This window comes from Microtus oregoni, unplaced genomic scaffold (assembly GCF_018167655.1).
Source record: "Microtus oregoni isolate MIOR12 unplaced genomic scaffold, Mior012 000067F_013, whole genome shotgun sequence".
Taxonomy (NCBI): Eukaryota; Metazoa; Chordata; class Mammalia; order Rodentia; family Cricetidae; genus Microtus; species Microtus oregoni.
Genome location: NW_024543966.1, coordinates 1 through 13,748, shown reverse-complemented (window position 1 = coordinate 13,748; position 13,748 = coordinate 1). Strand labels below are relative to the sequence as shown.

The 13,748-nt window shown below is 49.2% G+C and overlaps 2 protein-coding genes across 2 annotated transcripts; both read right to left on the bottom strand.

Moving 5' to 3' along the window:
• Positions 1-3,213: 3,213 nt before the first annotated feature.
• LOC121440394 (plasma membrane calcium-transporting ATPase 3-like) lies at positions 3,214-12,172 on the bottom strand. The gene is made up of 4 exons (XM_041641162.1): positions 12,113-12,172; positions 10,885-10,992; positions 8,090-8,272; positions 3,214-3,403 (listed from the first exon to the last, which is right to left on the bottom strand). The coding sequence occupies exons 1-4, from the start codon at positions 12,170-12,172 to the stop codon at positions 3,239-3,241; spliced, it is 516 nt and encodes a 171-aa protein (XP_041497096.1). The 3' UTR covers positions 3,214-3,238.
• On the bottom strand, positions 12,172-12,747 carry LOC121440395 (plasma membrane calcium-transporting ATPase 3-like). The gene is made up of 2 exons (XM_041641163.1): positions 12,571-12,747; positions 12,172-12,326 (listed from the first exon to the last, which is right to left on the bottom strand). The coding sequence occupies exons 1-2, from the start codon at positions 12,737-12,739 to the stop codon at positions 12,172-12,174; spliced, it is 324 nt and encodes a 107-aa protein (XP_041497097.1). The 5' UTR covers positions 12,740-12,747.
• Between the last annotated feature and the right edge of the window lie 1,001 nt (positions 12,748-13,748).

The following is a 13,748-nucleotide window of genomic DNA, read 5'->3' as shown; positions in this document are numbered from 1 at the left end:
CCTGAACCATCCCAGACAGGCTGACCAGATAATGGCCCAGGTCACAAGAAATGAGGTAGCAGCCATGAGGGGGAAGACAATACGCCCTGGACCCAGAGGGTTATGAATGAAATGGCTGTGATAGGGACGGCCTTGAGGCCAGGCAAGGGAGGAAAAATAGCTGAGTAGGGTAGAAGTTGCACAGGCCATTCTGGAGTTAGGAGTGAGGAGGTCATGGCCAGTTCAGACTGTACAAGGGGAATGTGGGAATGTGGAGAGACTCTTGTGGCCAGAAGCAGCAGCGGGAAAGACAGACAGACAGACAGACAGACAGAGAGACAGACACAGAGGGAGACAGAGAGAGACAGACAGAGACAGAGAGAGACAGACAGAGAGACAGACAGACAGAGACAGAGAGAGAGAGAACACACACAGAGTGAGGCATTAGAAAAGATGAGAAGAGCATATTGAGTCCAAAGGATTCTGGTCACTTCTCCATCTGGCCACTCTTGAATTGGCCCCAGCGCACACGATGAGTGGCTTTATCCCTAGAAAGCCCGAGGCTCTTAGTGGGAATACCTTTCAACAGGAAGCTTATCCAGTACCCAAGAGTCACAGGCCTCTGGACTCTGAGGGGTGAAAGGCAATACAGCCTAGAGCAAGTAAAGAGGATAGAAAATTCCTCATATATGGGGAAATTCTAGGGCTAGTCAGGACAGCTGGGGCAGCTGTGGTCAAAACACCTTGCCCAATGTTGCACGTTGTTCAGGGGAGCTCCATCATGACCTTTACCCTGCTTTACTTTCAAGCAGATTTGGTCCTCTGAAGAGTTCCAAGGAAAGGGGGAAGGTGAGCTAGTGGCCACTCTGCCAGGCCTGCCTGCCTCTGGGGTCCTGAGTAGGGTCCTCTCCTAGTTTGTGAGGTCCTCTCCTAGTTTGTGAGGGTGTTGGGTGCGGGATTTGTGAAAGCCCTCAGAATTCAGAAGTGAGGCTCTGAGCTCTAGCTGGAACTGATGTGGGGCAACTATAAATTTGAACCAGTGGCTTCCAGAAGCAAACCATGTCCTGTTTGGAGTTGCCAGCTCCCTCCTTAGAAGACCCTGCCACTGAGCTCTCACCTCTGCTTAGGTTTCCCTGGAATGGCTCATGATCAGCAGGAGGGGAGTGTCTCTCCCGCTGTGCTTACCAGGCACTGGTGGAATCAGAAGGCTGGAAGGGGGTAACAGATGACCATGGAAGGAAGGAGGGAAAGAAGCAAGGTACTATGGGCCAAGGAAGAAAATAAAGACCACATTTAAGGAGGAAATAGGAGAAATGGGGGCTGAAGAGGCAGTAGGCCTCACCCTAGGTAGTAGAGACAGGTGAGGCAGGGCCTCCGAGGCTGACTGGCTCCAGTGAGGGCTAAGACCAGAGTTGTGGAAGAGGCTTGGAGTGTCATACATAGAAGAATCTTGCCAACTGCTCTTCCCCTGAGGCAATAGGTGGACAGGTAGATGGATGCACAGACAGACAGACAGGTGGGTAGGCAGACAGGTGGAAAGTGAAGAAAGAAGTCAGCAGGAAGAGAAGGGCTGAGCAGATCTATGTGTGTCCTACATCCACTCTTCATATTGTGTAGAGGAAGAAAGCTAGTGCTGCCCACCTGGGCATTGGTGTAGGAGGTTCTTGTGGGCATGGCCAACATGTGCTGGAAGGCCATGGGCCAGTCTGTCCTTAACTGATTTAGTAGAGAGCCTCCTGTTGGCATCTAAAGTAGCCCTGAGATATTTCTTGGTCCCATCGAGGTATGCCAGGAGCACTGGCTGCTTTCCAGACCAACAGTGACATGTGTCAGGCCATATCTGGGGCCGCGGTGGCTAGTCCAGGGGGTGTACAAGCTGGAGGTGCATGTGGCCTGTGGTTGTGGAGCACATACATCTGTGTTGTTCCTGGGGGACACTTATCCTTTCTATAAAAGACAGAGCAGCCCAAAAGAAGAGCTTAAGGAAGAGGAGGGATACCTCCCACTGGGGACCTCTCACCAGTTCCTAAAATAAATAAATAAATAAATAAATAAATAAAAGAAAAGAACAGAAAGAAACCAAGCAGAAAGGAACCCGAACAGTCTGTGATGGGAAAAAGGTGAGGTAGTTAAGGCTTTCCGTCTGGTGGGAGCTGCAGGGGGCTCACTGGAAGGAAAGGAAAGACTTAGCATCAAACCGTCCCAGCAGGGGCCCTGGACTCATACTCGAAGGTTTACTGTTCACTTTTTGGAACCTCCCGACTTTGTTACCAAAAGTAGACAACCTCCGAGGAGTGACCCCGCCTCCATGTAGTTGCCTGCATTCTCTCCTGCTGGGGCACTGTAGGGTGACAGGTTCAGCAGTTTAGTGGCCTCTTCCTTGTCTTTATAAAAAGATGTGAGCAATTATGGAAGCTTCTATCTAGTCAGGTCAACCCAGGGTTCTCTTCAAAATGTGAATTGCAAGGTGGGAACTTGTCATTGAAATGCCCTGGCTTCTCTGAGGAAGGAGTAGAGAGGATTGCACAAGATTGGATTCAGATCCTCCAGTACTGAGGCCTGTTTGGAAAGAGCAAGATGCCTGGGAACATACAAAACAGCACCTGTCTGGCCTCTGAGCTCCTGTTATCAGGGCTCCTCTAGCAGATCCTGACTCAGGGCAGGGCCTTCAGGGCAGGCACGAATTGCTCAACAGAGGCACTCTCAGTCACCACTAAGCTACCTGGGGACTGGAGACAGGGGCATCCTTTGGAAGCCACCTCAAGGAGAATGCTGAAAATTGTTACTTTCTTCTCCAGGGAGATAGGCTGGATTCTTCTGCTGCAAATGATACCACACTGTGGGCTTTTACCTACCCCAGAAGGGTAGCCATGGGTCACATGCTTTCCTGACACTCACCCCAGAACATGGAGCAAGTCCCCAGCCTGACACCAGAAACCACTGGAAGAAGCCCGAGTTCATGAAGAACCATGGGTACATGCAGACAAATCCAAGAAAAGAAAACCAATGGTAGCAGGGGTACTAAATGCAAACCAAAACCCAAACAAAGCAAAGGACGAAAGGCCCGGCAGTGCTGTGGGGTCATTTCATAAAGAGAATATGGCTTTGGAGAGATACCGTCTGGCGGGAAGGACTGGACAGGGCAGTAAAGAAGGAACAGAAAAGCCACGGTGAGCAGAAATGCAAGACTGGAAAAGAGAAGGAAGAGTCAGGGATGCTTTATCTTCCCCCAGGTGCCATTTATGAGAGAAAAGGGAAGTCAAGACTCACTGCCAGCAGCGCTGGTGGGCTTGGCGGCAGAGAGAGTTACGTGAGTAGGGGTAGAAAGATTGGTTACGTCATGGAGCTGGCTGAGGACTGAAGACCGCCGGCGCACAGCACCCTGAAATGACCCGCTTCTCTTGAAGGTACTCACTACCTCCATCTGTGGGAGAGAAAATGAGATAAAAGTTGGCTTGCATGGAGGTCCAGGCTACCACACAGGGTGGGGCTGGGTGAGGGCAGGGGCCACATGGGGGACATATGGGGCCAGCAAAGCCTCAGCTAGGTCAGCCCCATTCCTGGAAGCTGCCAATGCTTTTGACAAAGCCATGACTGAGAGAGGGTTTTGCTGGGCAAATGGTTAGTGGTCAGGAGTGTGGGAAGGAAAGGTCACCGGTGGAAGCACACTGCAAACATTTTGTAGGTAGTCACTTGCGTTCACGATACGCTCGCTCATCGAGAGCCACTCGTCAATAAGTACCTGTGTCTGGCAACACTTCCTTATCCTACTTCGGTAGTTCTCAACACTTTTTTCCGCCCCAACACACCTGAGGGATATGACATGCTCTTATTAGAAGGTGGAAGCATTCTCCAGCAGTTTGTGGGCTGGAGGCTCTTGCCTGGATCCCTGGGAAATCACTGCCCTTGTTCATGGTCCTCTTAGCAGAGGGTCTCTTGTTCTGTCCTGCTCCACTGTGGCGGGGAGTTGATAATCACTCGGATTTCAGCAGAATATAGACTTAGGTAGAAGAGGGGCTTCCAAGATCAGAGGCTTTGTTTTGTCAGAAATTTTCCTACAGCCCCCATGCATGGAGGCTTGGAGGACTGGGGGACAACCCTTTGCGCTTTCTAGAAGACGAAGGGGAAGATGAGACCCATAGGAGAGCGCTGTAAATAAATCCTGCTAGAAGCCTCCTGACTCATTGTCTTTGGATTTTCTGACTCTGTCTTTGACTACGACGCTGTGACAAATATAGGAAGTAGGGTCTGAAGGAACTGTAGCTGAGCCACCATATCCAGTTGTGACACTGGGAGACCACATGCCTAGACTCAGGGAGGCCAGAGGCAAGGCACACTGGCAGCCTTCTCCTGGAGAACGGCCTCAGTGTGGAGAGAAGCTTTGATGGTGGATCTAACTTCTGGAAAGTATCATGCAGTTCATTGAATAAAACGAGCAGACAAGCCAACATGCATTTCTGGACTCCAAAGACCTGTTACGGTCTGGCATCCCAAGCCCTGCAGTGGGAACTCCCTGGCCTCCAGTCTCCTCTGACTTTCTGACAGGGCTTCTCCAAAAGAAGCAGTTTCACTGTTGACTCCTTCCTCCAAACAAAATGTCTTTCAACCTCAGCCCCCCTGAGGAAAGACTTGCCATCCTTCCATTTAACCTGCCCAGGGCTGCTTTTCACCCAGTATGACCCACTTCCTCACTCCTTTCCTCGAGAGAAGGCAGGCTTTGAGGCCGTGAGTGCATCTGTGAGGAATATGTTGTACACGTGGTTGGGTATTTCATGTAAGGAAGATGTGTGGATGTGGTGGTGTTGCAGACTCTGGGCTGTGGCGTTGCTTCTTTGGACTGCATGGTTTCTAGGCGATGGAAAAGACAAGGGATGGGAAAGCTGCCTTTGCTGCCTCAGTTTGGCATCAGTCTCCATGATATCTTCTGTGATGTCCCCGCAGGATAACCATATCTATGAAAGCATCACCGTCACCACCCTCCCCCTACCAGAGGCCCCAGAGCTGGCCAGGAACAAGGGCTCAGCCATTGGTAAAGAATCTCATCAATTTGTAATGGAATGCAAAAAAAGACAGACCACGTCATGAACATCCAAAAAGCTACATGATCCAGGTTTGAGGCACTCTCTTTTATTGTGGAGCAGCACCCTAGCATCTGGTGCATGGATACATTAGTATAGAACACGCATGAGAGCGGGCATCAAGTTACTTTGCAACAGAAAATGGTGTGCAGGCCTCCGAAATCCGGGGAGCAATTTTGTGGTTCACAAGATCCAGAAATCTGGGGCCAGTTGCCTAGGAAACACATACAACCTGAAAAGCCTTCCAGAGGCTTTAGTTAATTTTTTTTTAAAGCGGGTTTTCCGAATCAAATAGAACAAGTTGAGCTAAAGTGACCGGTTCAGTATTCTTGAGAGTCATGACGAATCTGAAATGATAAAGCCCCACTTGGAAAAGCCATGGAAGTTGAGATCCCATGGGGGAATCAGTGTGGCTTTACTGAGGGCCAAGAAGTGTGCTTGAGGAACTGGTACCAGCCTTGGCGCTCATTGGCTGATTTTGTACCACTCTCTCTTTCCCTGGGGTCCCATCTCCTTGCTTGCTTGCATCTACATGGGCATGGAACAGTTAGAATGACATGGAACACCAAGACTCCAAGTGGATGGGCAGCAGTGGCAGGCCCAGAAGTTTACAGACACACAAAGATACTACATAGATTGGTGGCCAGGCTACCATTGACACTCTAGGTTGGGGTAGGGCTGCTTAAGCAGATAGAGATGCTAACTCTATCTGGAATTACATAACAGAAATAAAAGAGGCTGATGTGGAGTTGGGTCACTGCTGTACTCTATTTCTGTGCTTTGCATCAGAACTGGAGCATGGCAGATAAGATCTGCCCTGAATCAGAAAAGGATGGGTTACTGGGGGTGGTCACAGTCACAGTCTCCTGGAAGGCACAGTTAGGTGGCCACATGCACATTGGGAAGATATGAGGGCTGTTTTCTGACATTTGCTATACATTCATGCTAGTGAGTAAACATTTATTACAGGAAACAAGTCAAAGCTACTTAGGTTGCAGCCATGCTTGTCCTGGGCACTGTATTGAAAGCACTGTCTCACCCCGTGGGGAGAGGAGGCTTGGGCTAGGGATCTAATGGTGGTTCCCATTTTACCAGGATCCATCTGAATCATAGCTAGGATAACATGGCTCAGATATGAACCTGGACACACTGGAGTAGGTTCTTGGGATGCTTGGTCCTTGAGGAATGCCTTCAACTTGGACTTCTTTGGTACCACTTCGCCCAGTCTTAAAGGATCCTGTTCTCTAAGTAGTTCCCCCACAGAATTCTGGTATTCTCAGATTCAGTGTGCTGGCCTCAGTCACACAGATGGCCCATAGAGGTAGGGGGGTAGTATGGGAGAAGAAAGCATAGACTTGGCAACCTTTAAGTAGGCTTTTATAGCATGGAAAAAGAGCCCTAAGGGTACACGGCAGCAAGCAGGGAGGCACAGCAGTGTGGGTGGGCAGGGTGCACATCTGGAAAAGCAGCACAGAGTCATCGGGATATGTAGGGGAGGAGTGCGGTGATGCCAAGAAGCTAGAGCTTGAAGACTACAGTCAGAAGCTGAAACTTCATCCTGGGGATAATGGAGATAAGCTCCATAGGCCCCATGGTGGTGGCAGAGGGGCAGGCATAAACAAAGACAGATGGAAGGCAAGGAATGACCCTGGTGCCTTGCCAGTGCCAGGTATACCCACAGAGCCTAGAAGGGAAAAGGGGAGGCACTCTCAGGATGGACACCATTAGATCACTAGGGGTGCTGGAGTAGCTGTGTGTACCTTAGAGTCCAGAGGATAGCCTGTTCTGGGCCACGTGTGTCAAGGCAGCTGAAAGAATACATGGGGAGGGGTGTGGAATCATGTCCTGTCCCAGTGCGTAAGTTGTCAGACAGATTCAAGGAGAATCTACCCAGCTGATTCTGCCTTAGCCAATAAGTTCCCAGAGAGGAAAAGTGATTGTGCCTACAGCCGAGGTAGTGAGACTGGCATCAGAGAGACGGTAGCCAAGGCCTTGGATGGGAACAGGCAATGAGTAACAGTGCCACGGTAATTTAGAGTATACCAGGTAGGCCATGGGGAATCGCCTCCAGGTCAGTCCCGGAGGCTGCAGTGTGAGGAGGCCTGCTGGCCTGGTGCAATGTTTGGCCTTAGCTAGTTCCCTAGCAGGTTCTCCCAGGGCTTTTCAGCATGAGAGATCAGGGTTGGAGTGGGAGGTGGAGATACCAGGAATATAAAGACAGAGAGGAGATGGAAATTCAGAAGGAACAGCAAGCTGTCAGGATGAGCAGGGCCAGCAACACTTCCAGAGGGCAACTGGAAAGCATGGAGTGGAAGAAGGCCTTGCAGACAGTGGTGTCAGCCATAGTGGGAGTGGTAGGCAGTGCAATCATGACAGAGTGTGAGGGGAAGATGGAAATAGGCAGCAAGTATGGAACCTTCTAGTAAGAAAGCTGGCCAAAAAGGAATTGGTGGCAGAGATCAGGGTAGCCTGGCACGTGAGATTTTTTTTTAAAAGCCTTAACTACTGCCTTTTGTTGGCAGTCTGATGTTTTTGGGAACTGTAGCTGATGGCTTTAGCCTTGACTAGCCTAGCCTATTGAGATTTGAACTAGCTTGGTGGCAGAGTCCACTTCCTAGAAAGGCTTTTGCACAGTGATTACAGAAGACTTTGGTGATCAGAGAACTAGTCGAAGACTCCTTGAAATGGAGTCTTTTCTCCCATACTCAAATGCAACTTGCCTAAGTAGCCCTGTCAAGGAAAGCAGACAGTGCTGGTTTGTGCCTCGGAGAGAGCCCTGAGCACATGTTTGTACCCATCTAGGAGAGAAGCTACCTGGGCACTGAGGGACGTGTCAGGGAGACGTGAGCTAAATGGCCAGCCAGTGGTGGGCACCTCTGTGTGGTAGAAGGGGAACTAGCCACTGCCTCTGCATACTTGGGGGCCAGATCCAGGGAGTTCCCTGCTGGCTTTGGGATTCTGTATGCCCAGTTTCTGCTTCTTGCCTGCTTTTTAAGGCAGCAAAATAGGAGTCACGTGGAACAGCAGCTTACCTGTGTCTGGATCCGGTTGAGGCCCCGAAACCAGAGGATCTGGCCCCTGCGGAGCTCTCGCTCAGCATGGTCGATTTCCTCCTCCCCCTCGGCCAGCTCCTCATCAGTCATCTCGTCCTTCCCAGGCCCATGCCCTGCTTCCTTCAGGCACTTGAGCTGGCTGGTGGGGATGGTGGCAATGACCTGGGAAAGCCAGAGTCAAAGGGCAGCAAACAGAGGTGGCCATGAGAGCAGGCTCTTCCATGACCAGGAATAAACCAGAGGCCCCACCTCTCAGAGATAAAGCCCACTTGGGGCCTAGTAGACCCTAAATTGGCGCTTTCTTGTAGAAGACTCCTAATCTACTGAGTCTCATCCAGGACCATGGAGCAGAGAGGCCAATGTATAGAGTACCATGTGAGGAAGACAGTGCTGGCCTCTGACCACTTCTGGGAAGGATCTTGAAGTGCCTGGGGCATGCTTCCTGAGAAGAATGGGCTCATTTGGGGGCTTTGGGACACCTGCTAGTGTATACATTTCTTATGGGGCACAGAGGGTGTGGATACTGCGGCCAGCCATCTCAGTACAGTATAATACCCACTCTACACATGTGATTGACCTCAAAGAGAAACTGCACACCGGGACTCAGGTGAGCTTCCTAGCTGATAACACTCCACATTGCTGGCCTTCATGGTTACTGAAAGAAAAGCTGGCTGCCATGTTCTCTGAGACTGAGCTCCATGGAAGCTTATTCCTGGCATTTCCCGGAGAAAGAAGTACTTAGAAAAGGGCTTGTGATCAGGGGCTTTTGTTGGAGGAGGCCACTAATTAGTTCTCGGCCACTTAGCCCTGAAATAATCACACAGAAACCGTATTAATTAAATCACTGCTTGGCCCATTAGCTCTAGCCTCTTATTGGCTAACTCTTACATCTTAATTTAACCCATTTCTATTAATCTGTGTATCGCCACATGGCTGTGGCTTACTGGGTAAAATTCTGTCTGGCTCCAGCTGGGCTATGTGGCTTTTCTCTGACCCCACCTCCTTTCTCCCAGCATTCAGCCTAGCTTTCCATGCCTAATTAAGTTCTGCCTTGCTATAGGTCCAAAGCAGTTTTCTTTATTAATCAATGGTAATCACAACATACAGAGGGAAATCCCACATCACCCTTTTAGGGAGGAAAAGGTGACAAGAAGGAAAGGCTGGGATGTGCCTTTCAACTGTCTGGGTGGAGGATGGCAGGTCAATCTGTCCCTCTTAGGTTCCTGTCAGCATGAGAGGAGTGGCTTTAAGGTTCTTTATAGAGATTCCTTTTTTCCAAGTTTTGTCACTTTGAATGTGCATTATTTTTATAATTAAAAATACTCTGAGCTACAGGCAGGCAGCACGCACCCCAGAAGAACTGCAGTGGCTATTGCGTCAGGGAGTTCAAAGGTTAACTAGAGGCTGGCATAGATAGGGCAGAGTGGAGTATATGGAGTCTAGACTGCAGAGCATGAAGGGACTCCATTGGGCTCTCCAGCAGAAGCCTAACAGGAAGGAGGTGCACTGATGGAAAGGAAGAGATTTCTTGAAAATGAGATGGAAAAACTAAGTGGTCTCTCATGATTAATGTCAGAGGCCAGCAACTGCCATAGTCGAAGTGGCCTCTGCGGCCAGCTTGGTAGAGGACATACCAAGAGGATAAAGAAACAAAATTCATAGTGTTATAAACCCTAAGTGGTACCTCCTTATCCCCTAGTCGTAAGCCCTAACCATCAATTTGGAAATATTTGGAGGAGGCAGATAATAGAGGGTAAATAAAGTCATTTGGTTGAAGCCTTGATCCCACCAGATTTGTGCCATTATAAGAGGAGATACCAGAGAACTTTCTAGGAACCCATAGTGAGAAAGTAGCTAACCAGAAGCCAGGAAGGAACCCCTATCAGATACTGAATTTGCTGCCCTTGATCTTAGACTTCAAGCTTCTGGAGCTGTGAGAAAATACATGCCTTCGTGTAACCTGCCTGTCTCTGGTAGTCTGCTGCGGCAGCCTGAGCTGACCAAGGCCCAAAGTGAAGCAGATCCTGATGTGGCTTCCCAAACTAGTGTTCCCGAACTCTGAACAAAATGCTTCAGTGTACCATGGAGGGAGCTGGCTTGGTGCCTAAGACTGTACTGGCTGCCGACACTTAAAATTTTATTTCCTGATTTCATCACTGGGTACTACAACTGCTCCTTTGGGGCAGCTGCGACTTTCAGGTCCACAGGTGCTGTCCTGCCACTTTCCATGAAGCCCAAACACTTCCTTTTTCTCAAGCTGTCTTTGTCCCATAGATGTCATAGCAGGGCATTGTTTAATTTCAAATCTATTGGGACATCCCAAGCTCCACAGGCTGGCTCTCTTTCCATCTTGTTTTTTTGCACTGCTGGGGATGGTCCCCAGGACTTTATGACAGCTAAACAAGTGCTCTACACCCAGATTCACTTGCAGTTCCCCAAATATCCAGGTTGAGGGGGCAATTTTTCGCTTATACTATGGGGAAGGAAACTAGATGATTTCCTAGGACAGTGTGTGACTTATCTGCTCTATGTTCTCATTCCTGAGGTTGTCACTTGTGACCTTACCCCCAGGCTATAGTATGTCATAGGCCTGAGCCTGAGCACACACCACACAAGTTCCGGGCCACAGGCTCCAAGACTGTGGGGCAGGGAGTAGGGATAGTGAGAGGCGTAGGTGGAACAGGATGCCTGGTGTCTTATCCACTCCGAGGGCCATGAACAGAAGCCACCGGAATGAAGGTATTGGTGAGAAAGTTGACGAGGCAGACACTCACCTGTCCCCAGACCAGCTCCCCAACACCAACAAATAGGCACCAGAGCCACTGTTCTGTGGACAGTGGTGAACAGCTGAAGGGCTTCCCACCAAACTGGACGATGACAATCTGGGGGAAGGAATGGAGAGTGGTGGGAGGAGGAGCAGTTTATTACCAGGATGGCTCCTGACTTCTCTGCGTCCTGTCTAGCCCTCTACAAACCTTGCCCTCCAGACTGACTTTGTCTCCTGGGAGCCAGACCACTTTGACCATAGACAAATGTTTACTGGCATGTACTGCCTTTTGGTACCAGGATGTGTCATTGTGTAGCTTCACATGCTGTCACCCACTCCCACCTACCCTCTGCTGCCTCCAGCCTCCAGGTGAGACTCAGCTGTCTGCACCATCTTTCCCGCTTCATCAAGGCTATTTTCACATTTGCCTGCTCTGCATGGCCCTATAGTTTAAGGGTCACCCTGCTTCGGCCTCCTGACTTCCTTGTTGTCTACTTTAGAAGAAGTCTTACACCCAGGACAATATCTTAAATGCTAACCAAGCAATCCATAGCATATTACCCAACCTTGCTCAGAGCCATTTTCCAGGCAAGCGGGGGCCAGTCTATACCCCATGGTGGGCTGAAATGATTTCATGCTAGCCAAGATGAAGTCTGTTGATCCCCTTATTCATTTGGTCCTGGGAAACCACAGTAAAATTCCCCTCTCAGTGGTTCCTTACTGGCATTTAGAGGTGGCCACCAATGTATGACATGCCCCTCTTCTTGGGATCTGTGAACAGTGAGCTACATTTCTATGACAGCCATTTTCTGATTTGTGGGACTTAACTATAAATGATGTTTTGTTTGAAGACACTATACTTTAGAGCATTTAGCCCCTCCTTGGGGAGCTGAGCTTGCCACCCTGACCACAGTGTTGTGGGAGCCAAAGTTTAACATATCAACCATGTGCACAACAAGCTTTTCCTAAAGAATCTCTATTGTTCTAGAACACCAAGGAGTTAGGTGCTAGAAATTAACATGGTTGACCAAGAGAGAGTTAGGGAAGAAGGGTTCTGGAAACCATGTGAGAAGGATAGGGGATAAAGGCTACCCATAGCCCCCTGGAAGCTAGTAGGTTAGATGAAAAACTGAGCTCAGCAATGCTTGGAAGACGCAAAACATCTGCTCTAGAATGTGGAAAAGATTTGGGTACAAGAAGGCCAATGTCAGTGCCCCTACACCTTCATGTCCTACCTGAATTCCAAAGGTGCCCAGGACAATGGTGCAGAAGATGGGGTTGCTGAAGATAACCATCAAAGACATTCCCTCTCACCATGGATCTTGCGAGCATTGATCTCATTGAAAAGCTGCATCATGACAAAGGTGTTGAAAATGATGGTATAGTGCTCGGAGGGGGGCGAGTGCAGGGGTGCATTCCTTCCACTGTCGATGTCGAAGAAGAGCTCTCCTGAAGGGAGGAGAGAGGCAGGGGCTGAGAAGGGAGATCTCTCAGCCCCAGTGGCCACTCTCCCCCACCACATCTGCCCCAGGGATGTACAGTAGGGTACATGTTGAAGCAGGGGAGGTATGGGTCAAAGGTATAGAGCGGGCCTGCCTTTTTTTCAGTCTATAAGTGCTGTATCCCATCCTGTGCCAGACTGAGGACACAGACAGGGCTCACGCATGAAGTATGTGCCTCCGGTTTAACTTACCAACAAAAAGCAACGTAAAGATGATAGTGAGCTGGTAGACAGCATGGCCAAGGATGTTCTTCATCATGGTACGTGAGATGAGGGGCTTGTCTCGGCCATATGGCTTCCGCAGCAGCAGTGACTCAGTTGGGGGCTCCGTCGCCAGGGCAAGTGAGGCAAATGTATCCATGATCAAGTTCACCCCATAACATCTGCACAGCTTTGAGAGGAGAGTCCTGCAGAGAAGGGCAGTCACCTTCGTGTATGCTGGCCATGCAGAACTACATAGAGTAACCTTGGGATGCTAGGATATGAAAGCCTGCCACTACTGAGGAGAAGCTCAGTTTTGCCAATGTCATGGGAATCTCAGGTTTGCAGATGTTTTCCACTTGGCTTCCTAACTCCCACCTACTTCCCTCTCTTCTTGCCTGGTGGCAGTGATCTCAAAGTTGTGGTCTGAATTTCACATACAGAGGAACAGGTAAGCTGGAGAGGCAATGGGGAGTGGCTGCTAATGGGTGTGAGGTATCCTCTAGGGAATCATGGAATATTCTGAGAGTAAACTGCATATGCTGAGGCATGGATTTTGTACTTACAAGTGGTTAGGATGGTTGTTATGATATCATTCATACTTGACTTAGATATCAAGAGAAAGTCCCTGAGGGGCTGGGGAGTTAGCTCAGTTAGTAAAGTGTTTCTCTTACAAGCATGAAAACCTAAGCTCAACCTCTAGAATCTGTATCACAAAAGCCTGGCATGGCAGTGTGAATTTGTAATCTCAGTGATGGGAAGATGAAGATGTGAGGATCTCTAAGGCTTGCTGTCTAGCTAGCCTGTCCTAATCAGTGAGGCTGGGGTCTTATTGAAAAAAGTTTGTCTCTCAAAGAACAAGGTGAAAAACTTCCAAGGAACACCAGAGGTTGACCTCTGACCTCTAAATAAACATGAATGCACGTGTATGTACACCTTGCCCAACACACACACACACTAAGGAATCAAGCTAATCACTCAAAATAGTTAACTACTTTTTGACAATAAAGTCAACCATCCCTAACAAGAAATCAATAAATTCTGGCCTCCAACCAATGGGGAAGATGAAAGCATTGAGAAAGGGGAAATATAGAATTTCTCTGAAACTCAGTCATTCTACTCCCAGATCTCAACCCGAGAGAGCGGGACGACATATGCATATTGAAACT